The sequence below is a fragment of the Corvus moneduloides genome, chromosome 24 (assembly GCF_009650955.1).
Source record: "Corvus moneduloides isolate bCorMon1 chromosome 24, bCorMon1.pri, whole genome shotgun sequence".
Classification (NCBI taxonomy): Eukaryota; Metazoa; Chordata; class Aves; order Passeriformes; family Corvidae; genus Corvus; species Corvus moneduloides.
Genome location: NC_045499.1, coordinates 4,527,618 through 4,545,683, shown reverse-complemented (window position 1 = coordinate 4,545,683; position 18,066 = coordinate 4,527,618). Strand labels below are relative to the sequence as shown.

Below are 18,066 nucleotides of genomic sequence, written 5' to 3'. Positions count from 1 at the left end.
GTTCCCTGGAGCAAAGGACAGAGAGTCCTCTTGTACTCTCCTTCCCAGCACAAGGAGCAAACAGGAGCACGCTGGGGCTGTCACTGACCTGTCCCATGTCCCCAAAGCCAGCTGGGAGCAGGATGGGCTGCAGGGACAGGGGACACGGAGCCTCTGTCCCCAGGGAGTGCCCGGCAGAGCACGTGCTGCGGCAGCCGTGGGTCGCAAATGAAGAAAGACCTTTATTTACAATAAAAAGGAACAAAAAACTTATAAAATACCGTGACACTTCCCTCCCCGTCTCCCCAGCCCATCAGCGGGGTGTCTGCCACCCCCACCCAGCCACCAGCCCTGTCCCCGGGATGGTGGCACGGGGGCCAACAACTGCTGGGGGTCATTTGGCACCAACCGAGCCACCCTGCCCCGCCACGCCTGGGACACACGGGGGACACGCGGGGGTCGGTGGCAGTTCGGCGCAGCTCCGGCTGCAGGAAAAGCTTCTTCCCGGGAGGGGGGAGGCTGCGGGTATTGCACTTGGCTGCCGGGCTCAGCACCGAGGGGAGGGGGGCCTGGCAGGACGCGTCCCCCAGCACGGGACTCCACAGCCGGGCGGGAGGCTCCAGCATCTCCCAGTGCGCGGGGGTCACCCGGCCTTGGAGATGTCCCTGGAGGTGTCCCTGGAGGTGTCCTGGCAGGGGGATGCTCCGTGCCACCCCCTGTAACCCCCCCGGAGCGCTGTCCTGGGGCGGTGCCAGGGGCACGGGCTGTCCCCAACGCCGGGCCCCGGGGTGGCTCTGCGGGACGGGCGCTCCTGCTCTCGGCTCAGGCAGCAGGAGGCTCCCGCGGTGCCCCGGTGCGGGCAGAGGTAGAGCGGGACAGGACACTGCCAGAGCCCCCCACGGCCGTCTGGGCTCCCCCTTTCCCAGGCAGGATCCGGCTCCGGCTCCAAGGACGAGGTTTCGCAGCGAGGGATTCGCTCTCCTCCTCCTCGAGGTTTTGGCGTTTCCCGACGGGACCGGCCGGAGCCTCGCCCGCTGCGGGAGAGCCTGGGGGGTCCCAGCGCGGGTCCCCCGGCCCAGAGGGGCCCTCAGGAGGAGAAGCAGAGCCCGCAGCACTCCATGCAGATCTCCAGGCAGTCGGCGGACTCGCAGCAGGCGTCGATGATGCCGCAGTCCATGTCGCAGGGCAGGTCGCAGTCCGCGCACTCGCCCGAGTTGCAGCAGCAGCAGCAGATGCAGGAGTCCTCGGAGGTGCAGGAGCCGCAGGTGGCACAGTCCAGCACGATGTTGCAGAGGGTCAGGAACTCGCAGAAGAGGCAGGAGAGGATGCAGTGGACGCAGCAGTCTGGGGAGGAACGCAGGGGTGAGACAGCGCCCGGCACAGGTGGGTGCTGGGGGAGCGCCGCGAGGATGGAAATCCTCCCTCAGGAATTCGCGGAAGGGATGGGAAAAGGGGTCGGGAGGCAGGCACTGCCCCAGGGAGTCTCCCTCAACACCCAGGCCTCAAGAGAGACCAATTCTGGAGGACAGGAGATGGCCCCGCTCAGCACTCGCCCTGCAGAGGCTGCCAGGAGGGCCCAGGGGTCCCGCTGGGCTCGGAGGATGAGATCCCAAGGGATGAGGGGCCCGAGGAGACCAGGAGAGAGGACAGCTGGTACCTTCCTGCGCCTCAATGGGGATGTGAGAAGAGGCCGACTTGGAGCTGCCCTTGCTCTTCTTGCTGCTCTGGCTGTTGATGGAGTGGTGCGACTGCAGCTTTCGGTGCGGCTTCTGCGAGCTGGGCACGGCCCGGCACATCCCGTTCCCCGCCTCCCCGTTGGCACCGCCCGGCTCCGGCCCCCGCCCGGCGCCGTTGTGCAGCAGGTGGGTGCAGGGCCCGGGGGGCTGCGGGGGTGTTCGCACCTGGGGCTGGCCTGAAGAGGAGAGAGCAGCACGTTACCCCCCCGCCCTCTCCGCCGGGAGAAACGCGTGCCCAGACCCCAGAGAAACACGGGAATCCGGTCCCCAGCTGGACACGGGGTGACCGGGAGGTGATGCTGATGGATGGATGGTCCAAGAGGATGGAGATGGAACTGGAGATGTGGAAAAGGTGGCTGGAGGAAGGAAGGACAAAGGAAGGAAAAGGGATGGTGAAGGGAAGGAGGCAAAGGCTCCGGTGAGAGGAAGGGATGAAAAAACCCCAAGAAATGAAGATTTGTGGTGAAGGACGTGCTGAAACTGCTGCAAATCACCAGAGGACCTGAAGGAGGAGATCTCCCGGCACAGCCAGCAGGGATGAACCCACCGAGGCTGCCAGACAGAGCTCCTGGATGTCCCCACCGCCCTCTGTAAAGCCAGAGGAGATGAGGCACCGCTGCGGAGCCAGCCTGCTCCTCTCCCCGGCCCTGCGGGAACCGGCCACTTCCTTAAGGTCTCCACAACCTCTGGCTGAACTTCTCTGCAGGAGGAGGAAAATAACTCTGCTGTGTCTGTGCCTCCCTGCAGCCTCTCCCGCCGCAGCCCCATGTCCTGCCAGGATGCTGCCAGAGCCAGAGGGGTGGCTCAGCCCCGTGCTCCTGCCGTCCCCAGCTGTGGTGCTCTGGGAGAGGACTGGGAACCAGCACAAGGAATGGGGGCACCCATTTTTGTGCTGGTTCCCAGTCCCAGCACCCATCACCCTCCCCAGCAATGCCACAAATAAAATCCTGTCTGGTGGTGCTTCGGCCAAACTTTGCTTTTCCTCTGCCGTGGCAGTAAACAAGGGATGATTCAGGAGAGAGGCTCGAGGGCAAAGGCACCAGGGAACAGGAGCTACTTTCTGTGCAGGGCATGGGGGGACACGGGGGTGGAGCGGGCACAGACGGTCCCTGTCTTGAATCCACGAAAATAAAATAGATGGAAGGCGAAAATAAAATAGGTGGAAGGTGAAAGACACAAGTGGATGGTCCCAGTGCTTGGTTTTACCAGGCTGAGCTCGGCTCGGGCCGCCGAGGGAGGTTAAACTGGGAGCTTGGTCTTTGACACCCGCTGGGAAGGGAACTTAAAATAACCAGAGCTGAGCGGGAAAAGTGGGCTGGAGGCAGGAGGGATGGGAGACTGGGGAAACAGAAAACAGGTCTTGGATAAAACAGGAATTGTCTCCCCTCCCTAAAAAACCTCATGGAGTGTTGGCTTTCTGTGTACCCTTGCCCGGTGCCCTCTCCAGCCTCATGTGTGCACTGAGATGGCACCGAGGATGCCCACAGTGACCAGGGCTGCCCAGAGCTGTGACAGGAAGGGGCTGAGCCCACAGGGGCTGAGTCAAGAGGGACACAGCAGCAGCTCAGCAGCCTCGGACGGCAGCTGGATTCTCTGGGATTGCAGCAGGATGCACTTGGCGCTCCCCATTTCGCCGCATTCCTCAGATTAAACTGTTTGTAAATCAAAATCACGCTCTGGCTCCGGTGAGGGGCAGCCAGAGGCAGCCAGGAATCCCCCTGCTCAAAGTCAGGGAAAATAGCTCCCATTTTTTTAGGACAGCCTTTAGGACACAAGGCCAAAGCTCTTCTAAAAGAGGCACCTCCAGCTCCTCAGTATCTCCGGGCAGGAGTAGGGGGAGCAGCCCTAAAATCCCAGGATTTCGGGGAAAACTGCCTGTCTACAGCTCTTCAATGACCAAAAACCTCCTGGATATTCCCTTTGGGTTTCCCACCGAGGCCATACTCCTGGATCCCCTCAGGCTGTCCCAGGGCAGCATCACCGGGGTCTCCCTGCTGTGACCCCCCCGAGCCACTGCCAGGGCTTGGAGTGGCCACCTGGGTCTGCTGCTCCTACCTGAAACTCAACACCCAGAATCCCAAACCCGCAATCCCAGTGTTCCAGAATGCTGGAAAAATGGATTCAAGCACCAGAGCTGAGCCTTCGGGGGGGGGGGGCAATCCTGGCACTGCTGGACACAGACATGACCCGGCACCCGACAGCCCCTTCTGCCCTGTCCCTCCTGAGCTTGCCATGAGCCAGACTGGCACGGGAATGCCACCATCCCATGGGAGAGCCTAACTGTGCTCCCCGGGTCCTGCCAAAGGAGGAATAACCCCCAAAACCCAATGGTGACCCCCCCCCAAGAGCAGCACTGGGAGGAGTGGGGGATACCAGAGGGGACGCTCCTCATTTCCCAGGGAGAGAAGGGAAGGTCTCTTCATCCAGCACCCAGCAGGAGGGTGCCCACGTCCCTCCCAGCCCCGAGGCCCGTGGGGGGCGGCCGGGGGACTGGGCTGGGCTGGGGAGGGGGCCGTGCAGCGGCTGCGGTGTGAGTCAGACGTGCAGAATGTCTTTGGGCAGCCGGCCCAGCTCCCAGATGCTGCGCAAGTCTCGGGCTCTGCCGCAGGAAACGTGCGCTCTCCCCGCTCCAGCGCCCGCATTTCGCCGTCCTCTCCCCTCCCCTGCCCACCCTCCGGAGCGCGCAGCTCCGTTCCCACCCGCCCTCATCCCGCGGGGAACCTTCCATCCACTTCGCGCCCCTTGGAAGGGGAAGCTGCGCGCCAGCATCCAGCAGAAGGGGAATGGCAGCCTGGGAGAGAAACCCTGGGATCCGGGCTGGGGGCCAGGGAAAGGATGGACGGCTCCAGGAGAGCCTCCCGCGTCTGCCAGCTCCGCTCCCCCACCCCTGCAACGGGGAACGGAGCGAGGGCACCCCGGCCCGCACCCTGCGCCTACCCCACCCCGGCGTTTCTCACGGCAGCAGATTTTGGGAGGTGCTGCCTGGCCCCGCCACCGCCTGCGGCAAAACCAACTCCTCTGTGCGGACAGCCCGGCTCAGCCAGGCTTGGCACCAGCCTCACCCTTGCCCCGGACTCGCCAAGGCAAGAGCTGTCCCAGCGCGAAGCGTCTCCCTTTGCTCCAGCAAGTGCCTGCTGCGCTCCCGCCCCAGGAGCTGTGCCCAGGGAGACATCCCGGGGCTGTGCCATGGAGACATCCCGGGGCTGTGCCATGGAGACATCCCGGGGCTGTGCCCACTGAGACATCCCGGGGCTGTGCCACGGAGACATCCCGGGGCTGTGCCATGGAGACATCCCGGGGCTGTGCCATGGAGACATCCCGGGGCTGTGCCCACTGAGACATCCCGGGGCTGTGCCCACGGAGACATCCCGGGGCTGTGCCATGGAGACATCCCGGGGCTGTGCCATGGAGACATCCCGGGGCTGTGCCCACGGAGACATCCCGGGGCTGTGCCCACGGAGACATCCCGGGGCTGTGCCCACTGAGGTACCCCAGGGCTGTGCCCACGGAGACATCCCGGGGCTGTGCCCTCGAAAACGGTCTCTGGGGCTCTCCTCTCTCCCACTGGGGTTTTGGGGGATGCTCCACCCAGCTTCTTCCCCGAGGGCTCATCCCTCTTCCCACCACGGCATCCCAGAGGACCCCAACGCTTCCCAAAGCAGCCCCGGCTCCGCCTCGGAGGGCAGCGAGAGCCATGCCGGGTGCCGCCCTTCGCTTTCGCCTCTCCAGGTGACTCAGGCTCGGTTTGAGCTTTGATGTGGGGAGGAACAAAGCGAGGAGGAGACAGTTCCCACCTCTGCCCCGCTTTTTAATGAGCCCCGCTGCTGATGAGGTGGCAGCAGCCCAAGGCACGGGCCCCCGGCGGTGTCCGGAGCTGCCACCGAGGGAAACACTCACATGTCACAGCTTCGGGAGCGCCGCAGAGCTCGGCCCGGGGGCTTTTCGTCAGCACTTTTGGGGACTTGTCATCTTCCGGGGGTTTCTCCTTCTTCGGCACCGCGGGGCGGGCGGGAGGCCGGGGCTCCGCCGGTGGCACCGCTGGGATCGGCCTCGGGGGAGGGCGCGAGGGCTCGGCCACCTCTGCAAGAGAAACGGGGTTAGAGCCGAGCCCCCCGGGGCCACCCAAACCCCCAGCCCGGCCCCAGACACTGCCCATGGCACTGGTCAGGGCGTCTGGGCTCTGATTCCCAAGCCACATCCCTGCCGCACACAGGAAGGGGGAAGAGCTGGAGCACCACGCGGGATTTGGGGCTGCTCGGGACGGCATCACCCCGCAGCTGCTCACCCCGCTGCAGCGCCAGCGGCTCGGCAGCACCATCCCAAAAACCCTTCCAAGCTCTCACATTCCTTCTCCAAAAGAGCCAAGGGATCTGGTTACACTCCGCAGCTCAAGCTGGATTTTTCATCCCCCTTCCCATGAAAGGGCCACTGTCTTCCCTGCGGGAGCTGGCTGCCACCTTCCCTCATCCTCCCGCACTCCGGAGCAGGAGTAACCCCTGCAGGACCCCTCGATGGGGCGGCAAAAACCTGAAAGGAGCTGAGTTCTTCCCCATGGGAGAAATCCCGGTGCCAAACCGCCCCTCGCAGAAAGCCGGGAGAAGGCAGGACCACCTTCGGCACTGCTGGGAGCTGGCTGCTCCATCCCACGGGGAATGTGGGGTGCCCAGGGCGTGTCGGGGGAGGGGGGGGAGGCTCGGTGCAACGCCACTCTCTCCCACCCACCCCGAGCCCCCTCCCGGCCGCCCCATCCCTCTGCCCATCCCCCGGAATAGCAACGTCTTGCACAACAGGGGCTGGAGCGTGCTTTATATAAAACTAAATTATAGGCTGGGCAGAGGGAGGGAGAGCAGCGAGCCATAATTGCCCTGGCTGTAACAGGAGGTCCTGAATGCCGGCAGGGAGGGGAGGGGAAGGGAAGGGAAGGGGGAAAGGGGCTTGGGACACTTCATTATCCTCGATAAAACCAGGGTCCTGCACACCAGAGCCGAAGAGGAAGGAGGGCAATTATGGATAATTAAAAGGAGCATAACGAGGGAAGTGAGGGGTTCCAGCTGCGCCCCGGGATCTGCTGGAGCCTGGAAATGCTGCAGAGGGGCTGCAGCCGGGCTGGAGTGAAGCTGCTCTGCTCCCAGCTCCAAAATCATCCACGTGCCTCAGTTTCCCTACAGGACCGCCCTCTCTGCCCTCCCCAGGGTGCAGGTCCAGCCTGGGGTGCTGGCGCTCCTGAGACAGGGGGTTTTGTGGGAAGGAAAACTCATCCCAGCACAGAGCCCTGCTCACAGCTCTCGCAGGTGAGGCGATTTTGGGGTTCAACCAAGGCAAATCCAGCAGCTCCAGCTGAATTTTGCTACAGCAGCGTTGGCTCTGAATCCCAATGGAGCATGAGCACGTGAGCCCCAGATGGAAGAAAAGCCATTCCCAAGCCTCTGGAAAGCCCAGAGCGAAATGGAGAGGTGAGGAGAGCAGCCTGTCATCTCCCCACGGGTGTGGGGGTGAGTAACACCCACACGCTGCTGCACCCACAGCCTCTGTCATGTCCCAGCCTGGAGTCAGCCCTGATCCAAAGCCAGACATGAAATCCCAATGGTTGAGGAGCTCTGAGTGAAGCCAGAGGTGTCCCGGGCAGGGCACAGACGGTGAAGCTCCCGCAGAGTCCCTGGGAAGGCATTGGAGCCACTGAGAACCAGCAGAGCCCGGGAGCTGCTCTGGTTTCGGCTGTGAGGTGCCCAAAGTGTGTTCAGGGCTTAAAAACCCCCAGGGCTCCCCAGAACAGCCCCATCACCGCCAGATCCCCTTCCCTGCGGGTCAGCAATTGGGAAAAAGAGCTGGAAAATCAGGTGCAGCAGCAGGAGACGGGCTGGCACAGGGAGAGCTCCAGCAGATCCCTGCCACGACCACTCCGTGTCTCCAGCACATCCCTTGCCTCCTCTGTGCCTGCTCCTGGGGACAAGGGGCAGTCTGATGAGGCCTGGAGCTCCGTGGGACAGCAGCAGCCCTGGCTGGGTGGATCCACAGGGATATCCAGGGTGCTGCTCCAACCGGGAAGGAGCCCAGGCTCATTCCTGCCGTGTCCGCTTCGCACTTGTAATTACCTTGCACAAGGGCTCGCACACAACCACAGCCACGCAGGGAGGAAGGTGGCAATTAAATTAACTCCCCCGGGAACAAGCTGGCCAGGAGAGGGACAAAAATAGGCAGGAATGAAGTTTGGGTCAGCTGGTCCTTCCCTGCCTTGCGCTGCCTCACATCCCTGCTGCTGCAGGGCCGCAGGGAATGTGCGGATGATGCTGCTCCCCAAGAGCACCATTTCCCCCGGGAATGGGATGGAAAAGGGCCGTGTCCACCCTCATGGTCACAGCCTGACCCCAGGGAAGGTCTGGGAGAAGCTGGACACGTGTGGGCTGAGCACAGACCCCGCAGGCTCCCACCCCTGATCCACAGGGAAGTGCAGAGGGAATGCCCCGGGAAGTGCTCAGGCTCTGGGTGGGCAGCAGCTCCCAAATTCCCCCCAACAAGAGGCATCAGCTCTGCTGGCACAGGGAGAGGTGAACAGGCACTTCCAGCACTGGCACAGGCTCATCCCACAGCTCCTGGCTCCCTCTCCTCCTTTAAATCCCCCCAACCCCTGCTCCAGGGGTGCCCTGCCAAGCTGAGGCCCCTCTGGATCCCCTCTCCCTGCTGCCAGCAGGGCAGGACTGGCTCCTTCCCTCCCCTGCTGCCCCCAGAACGAGACCAGGCTTGACCTGAATCCATCAGCTTTAAAACCAACCACGAGCCCGGGAAAAACGCTAAGGAGAGCCAGCCCTTGCGATGGGACATCTCTCCCTTTTTCCCTGATCCTGCACCCCCAGACCCTTCCTGGCCAGGGCAAATCCTCCCCAGAGCCTGGGATGAGAGTCCAAGTCTCTGCCCCCCCCAGGAGCAGCACAAGGGGGATGTGGAGGTGCCGTGGCACAGGGAGAGCAGCTCAGATCCCTGGTTTTTGGGAAAAGAGGTAACGAGGCATTTAAAAATAATAATTTCAGCTTCAATAAATCCCAGCACTGCCCTAAGGTACCAGAGATTGGGCAAGTGATAGATGTGGAGCTGCTTTCCTTTGCCAAGCCCAGGACACGCACATGGATCCGGTTTTCTGATTATTCTCCCCAGTCCCAAAGTCCAAATCCATCCGTCACGGAAGCCCCGAGACATCAGTGAGCTCCAAAGTCCATCAAGGAGGTGGGAAAATAGGAGAGGGGAGAGGAAAGGTGCAAAGAAGCTGGAAGGTTTCATGGCTGCAACCGAGGATCCTGTAAAATTCCTGCAAAGTCCAATGTCCCATCCCTCTGGGAATGCAGCAAGGCCCTGAGTCTGCCAGAGCTCCTGGGGCTGGTTCTGCTCACGGGGAAAAGTGCTCTGTGCTCCGAGCTGGAAGCACCCGGAATTCCTGATGGGCTGAGCTAAGCATTCCCAAAGATCCCGACAAGCAAAAGGCAGGAGCAGCCCGTCAGCATCCCGGGATGAGCTTCTCCAGCAGCACAACCACGAGCCACACCACAGGCAGCAGAGCCCCAGCAGCCCCCAGCTCCCAAAAACCTGTGGATTCCCTTCTCCCAGCCGGTTGTGGTGCCCAGACCCCCAGAGGATGTGGGAAGACGCAAAGCTGGAGCTGTGGTTTGGAGTCAAACCCACCCAGGGTGTCCCGTGGCTCCTGCTCAGCATTCCTGGGATGTGGCTGAGGATCCGCCCGGCTCCTGGGATCTCATTTCCCTGTCCCTCTTCCTCCCGAATGCCTTTGGCTCTGAGGGAAGGAATCTGGTGGCGGGAGATGGATGGACACGGCCCCATTCCCAGTCCCAGGGAGGGACAGCACGGGAAGGAAAACTTCTCCAACATGGAGCTAAAGAGAGGCTGGACTGGGAATATGGGAACAAATCCCATCCCGTTGGTGGGTTGGGACTGGAATGTGGGAACAAATCCCATCCCTTCAGCAGGCTGGGACTGGGAATGTGGGGACAAATCCCATCCCTTCAGCAGGCTGGGACTGGGAATGTGGGGACAAATCCCATCCCTTCAGCAGGCTGGGACTGGGAATGTGGGGACAAATCCCATCCCTTCAGCAGGCTGGGACTGGGAATGTGGGGACAAATCCCATCCCTTCAGCAGGCTGGGACTGGGAATGTGGGGACAAATCCCATCCCTTCATCAGGCTGGAACTGGGAATGTGGGAACAAATCCCATCCCTTCAGCAGGCTGGGACTGGGAATGTGGGAACAAATCCCATCCCTTTGGCAGGTTGGGGTTTGGTGTTGACCAAAAAGGAGGGAGAAGGGGTCTCAGCACATCTGGATCCACATCTGAGCTTTTGGGGAGCATCCAAACCCAACACCACAGGATGCCACTCCTGCCAGCGTGGAGACACTCAGGAGAGCCCCCTTTTCCCTGCCTTTAATCCCTTGGGAATGGCTGGACAGGGAGCAGGAAATCCTGGATGCAGTTGCCATGAACAACAACCCAGCAGCTCGGTGCTGTTTGGGTTGGGAGCTCTCTGATCCTTTTTTCAAGCAGATAAAACGAGTCTGAAACCTCTCCTGGATTTCCTGGCCTGATCAGGTGCCTGCCTGCCCCATTCCAGGGACATTTCAGGTTTCCGGTGCAGAAGAGATGGCACTGAAGCTAATCCTTCCCAGGAGGGAGCAGAGGGAAGCAAAATCCCGGGAAAAATCCCAATCTCCTTCTTTACACTCAGTCTGAAATGAATGCACCGAGGCCGCCTCAGATTCTGGGATAGGGAAAGGAAAAGGAGGGTGGGAAGGGGAGGAGAGATGCCCAAAGCATGGCCAGGACAGATCCAGCACAGCTTTGCTTCCCACCCAGCAAACCTTTGGCCCAGTGTCTCTCTGCTCACCTGGGCAAAGCTTTGGATAAACAGTTCTGGGACAATGAGGAATCCAGTCCAGAACACCAGAGGTTTCTATGAGAAGATACTTCTTAAATGCAAAAAAAAAAAAAAAAAAAGCAAAACAAAGCAAAAAAAAACCCACAAAACCCCCAAATAGCTCAGCAGGCCGGGAGTTGTTGTTATTTGTTATTTATAGATTTTGGGTGGGAAGGGAGGGAGGAATTTTGGGGCCAGACAGGCCAGGAGCAGCGTCCATCCAGTCCACCCCTGTTTGGAGTTTGACCTCAGTGACCAAACCCCGACTCCAGGTCGGTGTCCCTACAAATCCCATCCCTCCAAGGTCCTCATGGCTCCAACTGGCTCCTGCCAAACCAAATTCATGGAAGACTTGCTCCTACAAGGGATTTCAGGGAAGAGAAAATATAAATTCCCTGCAAGAAACACCTCTGACATCGCAGCAGTTTGGGAGGAATTATTCCTTTAGCAGCAAGAACTGATTTAACATAAATATATTTACATTTTATAGATATTAAGGCACCATCCCCGTGTGGAGCTGCAAGGGAAGGAGGGATCTTTAAGCCTGGACTGGAAAAACAGGGACAACAAAACTTCCCAGCACACAAACCTGGGAAGGTCTGGGTTTCTTCCTTCATCTCTCAGCGCCAGGCCTCATCCCAAACCCAACATAAACCACCCCAAACACACTGTGGGGACACGGAATGGGGAAAAACGATGGGAAAACACCAGGGAAAAGACCCAGGCTGGGACTGAGTTGGAGTCTGAGGAGCACCTGGGGCAGGATAACTCCCCAAAGGATGGAAAATCTGGGAAATCAGGGGAGCCCAGCCTGGAGGAAGGACACAGGAGGAAATCCCGGGTGTCCTCAAGGAAAAGCAATTATCCCTGAGGCCTGGAAAGCTGCTAAGGCCAGGCCTATCAGATCCAAGGAGATTCTGGGAATTACAGAGCAGGGAGCTGCTGGGGGAAATGATGGAGGGAGTAATTAAAGCCCGAGCCAGGCCGGTAATTGGGTAACCTTGGGGGTTAAACCAGCACAGGTCCTGCCAGGGAAAATTTGTGTCTTCCCAGCCTAAGTCCTTAAAAAAAAGTTAATTGAGGAGCAGATCAGCAGGAGCTGCCGGGCACTGTTATTAAGCAGGAGAATCATTTGCATTTCTCCAGCCCCTTTCATCCCAGGATCAGCCTGGCACTGATTTAAACCCGGGCCCATCACACCTTCCCTGAGCTCCAGGGATTTTCTTGGAAAACTGCCTTGGTTGGTGAGGAAACCGAGACACAAAAATGGGATTTTCCCAAAAGGAACATCCGGTGGGGATGGAGCCCAAAACTTCCCAGTGCTGCTGCTGCTCGCACTCTCTGTCGGTTGGGGTTTCTCCCACGCACGGATCCCAAAGAAAATTCCAAAAACTGGGATGTAGGAAGGGATATTGGGGCCATCCCAGGGGGTGCTGATCCCACAGGAGGGGGAACTCCAGGCATGGAAAAGTTCTGGGGAAAATCACCAGAACTCCAGCAAATACCCTGAGGAGAGCTTGGGTTTCTGCAGCTCCCAGGCAGGCGCTTTCCAAGGAAATTCAATCAGGAGCTGGAGCGGGAGCAGGGGCGATGCAGCCCCAAGGCCCGGCTTTGTTTTGCTCAAACCCAGAAACACTGAAAAAAGCCAGAAATCTGCTTTTCTTGCCTTTTTTTTTTTTTTTTGCTTGCTTTTCTTCTCTTTTCCTCTGCAAGTTTTGCTGTCGTTCAAAGAACAAACACGAGCGAAGCATTTTCAGGAGCTGACAGGGAAAAACTTGGAAAGAAAAACAGAAATCGATCTTTCCGTGCAAAATGTCTTTCTGTGGGGGTAAAAAAAATACGGTTTTGTTTCTTTCAGAGCTTTTTTTTGGGAGGGGTTCTTTGCGCTTTGAGCGTGGCTGCGTGCAACTCTGCAATCCTGCTCTTAAATCAGTGCTGAACCAAGAAAAAACCCTTTTATTTTGATTTTGGATGGGTTTTTTTTCTGTTCCTACCCCTATCCCAGAGCAGGACAGTGCCAGTAAAGGGTTCCTGAGCGGGGTGACACTGATTCCTGCTGAGAATCCCCTGCTTGGGGCACCCCGTGCAGGCCTCCAGTGGCATTTTGGATCTGGAGGCTGCGTGCTTGGGGCTGAGCACGCAACAGCTTTTTCCGCCTCCTCTCACACCTCGGGGCAAAATCCTTGGGAACAGGCAGAAAGAATTAAGGACAAATGTGCACGAGCATCCCAAACTCTGAGCTGCCGAGCTGGGACACAGGCAGGGATTGGAGACACGGAGGGGGACACGAGGGTGGCCCTACACAGCAAATGGGAAGGGAAAAGGGAGGTGGGAATGAGCAGAGCCAAAGCCAAGGAGGTTTTTTTGCTGCTGGAGGTGGATTTGTCTCCATCATCTTCACATGGAGGAGGAGGAGGAGGAGGAAAGAGCCTCTCCTGCTTCCCGCTGTCCCTCAGTGAAACTCTGTTTTCCTCCTGTTTTCTGCTAATTCCTCCGAAAAATAATCACTCCTCCCCTCCCTACCCAGGCAGACAGCGGCCTCTTCTCTCTGCCAACTACCTGTGGCTATTTCGGGGCCTTGGTTTGCCATGTCCCTGTCCCTGCTGGGTGGGAGGAGGCTGTGATGGCACCCGACCCATCACCAGAGGTGCCAGGGAACAAACTCCGGGAAAAAAGCTCCGTCTCCAGCTGGGAAACAGCAGCGAGCCCTGCAAACCCCACCTGAGCTGCCCACCCCACGCTGAGCTCGGCCAAACCACGCCGGCACCTCGGTTTCCCTGTTTATTCCCCAGCCTGGGTGTCTCCAGACGAGCCACTCTGGTTTGTAAAACTTGGGAAAGGGAATGGAGAGAAAATTCCCAGGCCCGGCGGTGCGTGACAGAGCCGCTGGCCCCTGCCCAAGCCACCAGGGCTCGGCAGCCGAATGTCACAGGGACAAACACGGAGGGGCCTGGCTGCTCATCCCTCACCGAAATCCCACGAAGAGGGAGGAAAGAGAGATGGGAGCGAGGGTTTGGGATGTGGCAGCACAGAGCTGCTCCCTGAGGAGGGACAGGGATGGAATTCGGCCTCTGGAGCCTGGGCAGGTGGGAATTAAGGAAACCCCGTTGTGCTCCCCACACTGCAAAGGAGGAGTCTGAAGGAGGCAAATTTGGTCCAGCTCTGCTCGGGGTCACACCTTGGGGACCCCTCCGGAGGAGCTGAGGAAGAGGAGGGGGGATTTGGGATGGTTTGGGATGGAGGTGAGACTCCCTCAAGATGGGAGCACCGAACTGGGCACTGATGGGTGCCACTCCAAGATCGGAACACTGAACTGGGCACTGATGGGTGCCAGTCCAAGATGGGAACACCGAACTGGGCACTGATGGGTGCCAGTCCAAGTTGGGAACACCGAACTGGGCACTGATGGGTGCCACTCCAAGATGGGAACACTGAACTGGGCACTCACGGATGCCAGTCCAAGATGGGAACACCGAACTGGGCACTCATGGATGCCAGTCCAAGATGGGAACACTGAACTGGGCACTCACGGATGCCAGTCCAAGATGGGAACACCGAACTGGGCACTGATGGGTGCCACTCCAAGATGGGAACACCGAACTGGGCACTGATGGATGCCAGCCCAAGATGGGAACACCGAACTGGGCACTGATGGATGCCAGCCCAAGATGGGAACACCGAACTGGGCACTCACGGATGCTCCTCCAACAGGGACACACCAAATTGGGCACTCACAGATGTCCCCAAGCACCTCAGCCAGGCCCCAGTGCTCCCACTCAGGCCACCAGCACAACTGGGAGCTGAACCACTCTCTACCCACCCACAGCTCCTGTGCGGCCACAGGGAAGGTCGAAAAGCTCCAAGGCCGTTTCCCCCAAAATACGGAACAGCTCTTAAAGTTACTTTTTAAAATCCCCCCCAGCCGCTGGTGCAGGAGCCGTGCACAGCCCTCCTCCGAGCCAGGCTGGGGACAAGCCCCGTGCAAAAGCTCTTTGCACCGTGCTCACCATTTCCCACCTGGAAAGGGAAGGAAATCCAGGGAAATCAGCCCCCCGCAGCTGCCTGGGCCCCGGGACGTGGCTGAGCTCGGAGCAGAGCTCAGCCGGGAAGCGGAGCCGGCGGCATCCAGCTGGAAGAGCAGGGGGAAGAGAACAAGAGGATGTATTCTCCAAAGCCCGGGCCCGGCCGTGCTCCGGGCCAAAGCCAACAGGGGGCCGGTCCAGCTGTGCCGGATCCCGGAGCTCCCGCGGCTCCGCTCAGCCCGGCAGCCGCTTTCGGAGCTTTTGGGGTGGATTTGGCCCCTTTTGTGTCTGGTCTGACAGACACACCGCGGTGTGTTCCTCCAGCCTCCTGCTCTGCTGGTTTTTAATCTCTCCGTGGGATTTTTAATGCAGTTTCTGCACGTGAAGCTCGGCAGGGACAGCACCAGGGGCCACCGACCCAGGCAGAGCCACCAGAGGGGCTGCGAGGGGCTCAGCTCTGCCCCGTGGAAAAAATGAGAATTCCCCAAACTTTTCCATCCGCTTCTCTGCGGCCTGGTCCCTGTAACCCACCCAGGGCTGCAGAGCAGCCCCCAGCCCCTCACCCCTATTTTTTGGGGGGTTTAATTCACCCCCCCCCCCCACCCAGCTGCTCCCTGGGCTTGGCTCCGGGACAGAAACTGCTGGAGAGTTTGGGATGCAAAATCCCGGCGGGCTCCCGGCAGCTGCTGAGCTCACACACAAACACAGAGACAGGAAAACACTGCCAGGGGCACCAAGACACGCTCAGATGTTCACAATCCTGCACCAACACTCACAAACACACCCAAACACACCCACAGACACTGCCAGGGACACCAACACACGCTCAGAGATTCCCAGCCCTGCACCAACACACCCACAAACACTCAGCCATACATCCTCTCCTCCCCTCCACCCCAAACCTGCTTGCACCCCCTCCCCAGCCACACACCCCCCTGCTACCCACCCACAGCCCCCCAGCCGTGCACTCACACTCACACACTCACACTCACTCTCCTCCTTCCCCTTCCTGTGCACACTCAGCGTGTCCGGCAGGGCATTCCCACATGGGGCACCCCACACCCCCCAAACTTTGAACCAATCCCCCATAAATGCACCCCCCAGCCGCGGCCCCCCAGCCCTGCACACACGCACAGACATTTATTTACACACCCCCTGCACACACCCCCCACTCGCGCACACACCCCAGCCGTGATCCCACAGCCTTCCCTGTGATCCCACAGCCTTCCCCGTGATCCCATAGCCTTCCCTGCGATCCCTCAGCCTTCCCCGTGATCCCACAGCCTTCTCTGCGATCCCTCAGCCTTCCCCGTGATCCCTCAGCCTTCCCCGTGATCCCACAGCCTTCCCCGTGATCCCACAGCCTTCCCTGTGATCCCACAGCCTTCCCCGTGATCCCATAGCCTCCCCTGCGATCCCACAGCCTTCCCCGTGATCCCACAGCCTTCTCTGCGATCCCTCAGCCTTCCCCGTGATCCCTCAGCCTTCCCCGTGATCCCACAGCCTTCCCCGTGATCCCACAGCCTTCCCTGCGATCCCACAGCCTTCCCTGAGATCCCATAGCCTTCTCTGAGATCCCACAGCCTTCCCTGCCATCCCACAGCCTTCCCCGTGATCCCACAGCCTTCCCTGCGATCCCACAGCCTTCCCCGCGATCCCACAGCCTTCCCTGCGATCCCACAGCCTTCTCTGCGATCCCATAGCCTTCCCTGAGATCCCACAGCCTTCCCTGCCATCCCACAGCCTTCCCCGTGATCCCACAGCCTTCCCCGCGATCCCACAGCCTTCCCTGCGATCCCACAGCCTTCCCTGCGATCCCATAGTCTTCCCTGCGATCCCACAGCCTTCCCTGCGATCCCACAGCCTTCCCCGCGATCCCACAGCCTTCCCTGCGATCCCACAGCCTTCCCTGCGATCCCACAGCCTCCCCTGAGATCCCACAGCCTTCCCTGCGATCCCATAGCCCCCCACCCGTGCACAGACCCCCCCGTGCACACACACACACATTCACCCCCCTCCAGCCGCGCTCCCCACACTCACCCCCGGTGTCCCCCACCCTGCGCACCCCTCTCCCCCCTCCGTGTCCCCCTCAGGGCAGAACCTCCCGTACCTGGCATCGGGACCGCCTCGTCTCGGGGCTGCTCCGGGCGGCTCGGCCGGGGGCTGCCGGGCCGGGACATCGGTGCGGGGCTCGGTGAGGGCTCAGTTCGGGCTCAGCGCGGGGCTCGGTGCGGGCTCGGTGCGGGCTCAGAGCGGGGCCCGTCCCGCCGCGCTCACCTGGGGCCCCGCGGGGCGCCGCGCCCGCCCCCGCGCCCGCCCCGCATCCCCCGGCCCCGGCGATGGGGGCCGGCCGGGGCGCGGGGCTGCCTCTGGGCTGGGCTTGGGATTTTTTTTTTTTTCTTTCCCAATTCAATTCAAAAAAAAAAAAAAAAAAAAAAAAAGAAAAATTAAAATTAAACAACAACAAAAAAAAGAGGCTGGGAGAGCAAACGCGGCCACCCGCGCCCGCAGCGCTCCGGGAGCTTCTGCTGGAGGCTGGAGCGGCGCCGGGAGAGGGGAGAGGCGCGGGGCAGGCGGAGGTGGCTCCCGGGGCCAGCCTCGGATTTGGGATTTCACAGCTCTGCCGCGCTCTCGGCGCGGGGCTGGGTCCCCTTGAGGAAAATCGAGGGGGGAGCAGCGGGGCTGAGCTGTGCTCGGGCCCCTCGGGTGGTGTTCGTGCCCCTCGGGTGGTGTTTGAGCCCCTCGGGTGATGATTGGACCCCTCGGGTGGGTGTTTGAGCCCCTTGGGTGGTGTTTGTGCCCCTCGGGTGGTGTTTGAGCCCCTCGGGTGGGTGTTTGAGCCCCTCGGGTGGGTGTTTGAGCCCCTTGGGTGGGTGTTTGTGCCCCTCGGGTGGGTGCTGCAGTCTGTCCTCTTTCCCAGGCAGGAAAGCAAAACTTTAGTCCCCGACTCCCTGGCGTGTCCAGGGAACGCCTCCGCCTTCCCCACCCCTCCCCGCCTCAGTTTCCCCAACTGGAAAATGGGGTTCGGCTCCCTGGGGCGATGCCCGGAGCTGCTGGAATCAGAGGTGACGGCGTCACCGCCACCAGCAGCCCTGAGAGCGCTGTGAAATCCAGGTTCAAGCAGCAGCAGCACATCCCGAGTGCGCCAACCCAGAGGTCCCGGTTTGCTCCGGCGCCGCGTCCTCGCAGGGCCCCACGAGGATTCGTCCCCGTGCTGAGCGTCACGAGGACCCGGTGGGATGTTTCGGAGAGTTGTTTTTAATCCCACTGCTGCGTTTTCCTGTGTTTTCCTGTGTTTAAGAGCCCAGCTCTGCAAAGCACCGCAGGGAGAGGCCGGAGCACGAGGCTGGAGCCGGCCCAGCCGGCAGCAGCGGGGATTGTCGCCCTGTGGCCCTGTCCCCTGCCCTCCCCG

General features: G+C 60.5%; 1 protein-coding gene across 2 annotated transcripts; it reads right to left on the bottom strand.

Annotated features, from left to right (window-relative positions):
- Positions 1-201: 201 nt before the first annotated feature.
- Positions 202-16,956, bottom strand: MDFI (MyoD family inhibitor). Of its 2 annotated transcripts, none has more exons than XM_032133356.1 (4): positions 16,765-16,956; positions 5,613-5,795; positions 1,637-1,891; positions 202-1,323 (listed from the first exon to the last, which is right to left on the bottom strand). In XM_032133356.1, exons 1-4 carry the CDS (start codon positions 16,832-16,834, stop codon positions 1,067-1,069), a joined length of 765 nt encoding a protein of 254 aa, XP_031989247.1. In that variant the 5' UTR covers positions 16,835-16,956; the 3' UTR covers positions 202-1,066. The 2 variants fall into 2 exon arrangements, with proteins under 2 accessions (XP_031989247.1, XP_031989245.1); XM_032133354.1 differs by lacking the exon at positions 16,765-16,956 and adding an exon at positions 6,243-6,416.
- Positions 16,957-18,066: the final 1,110 nt, after the last annotated feature.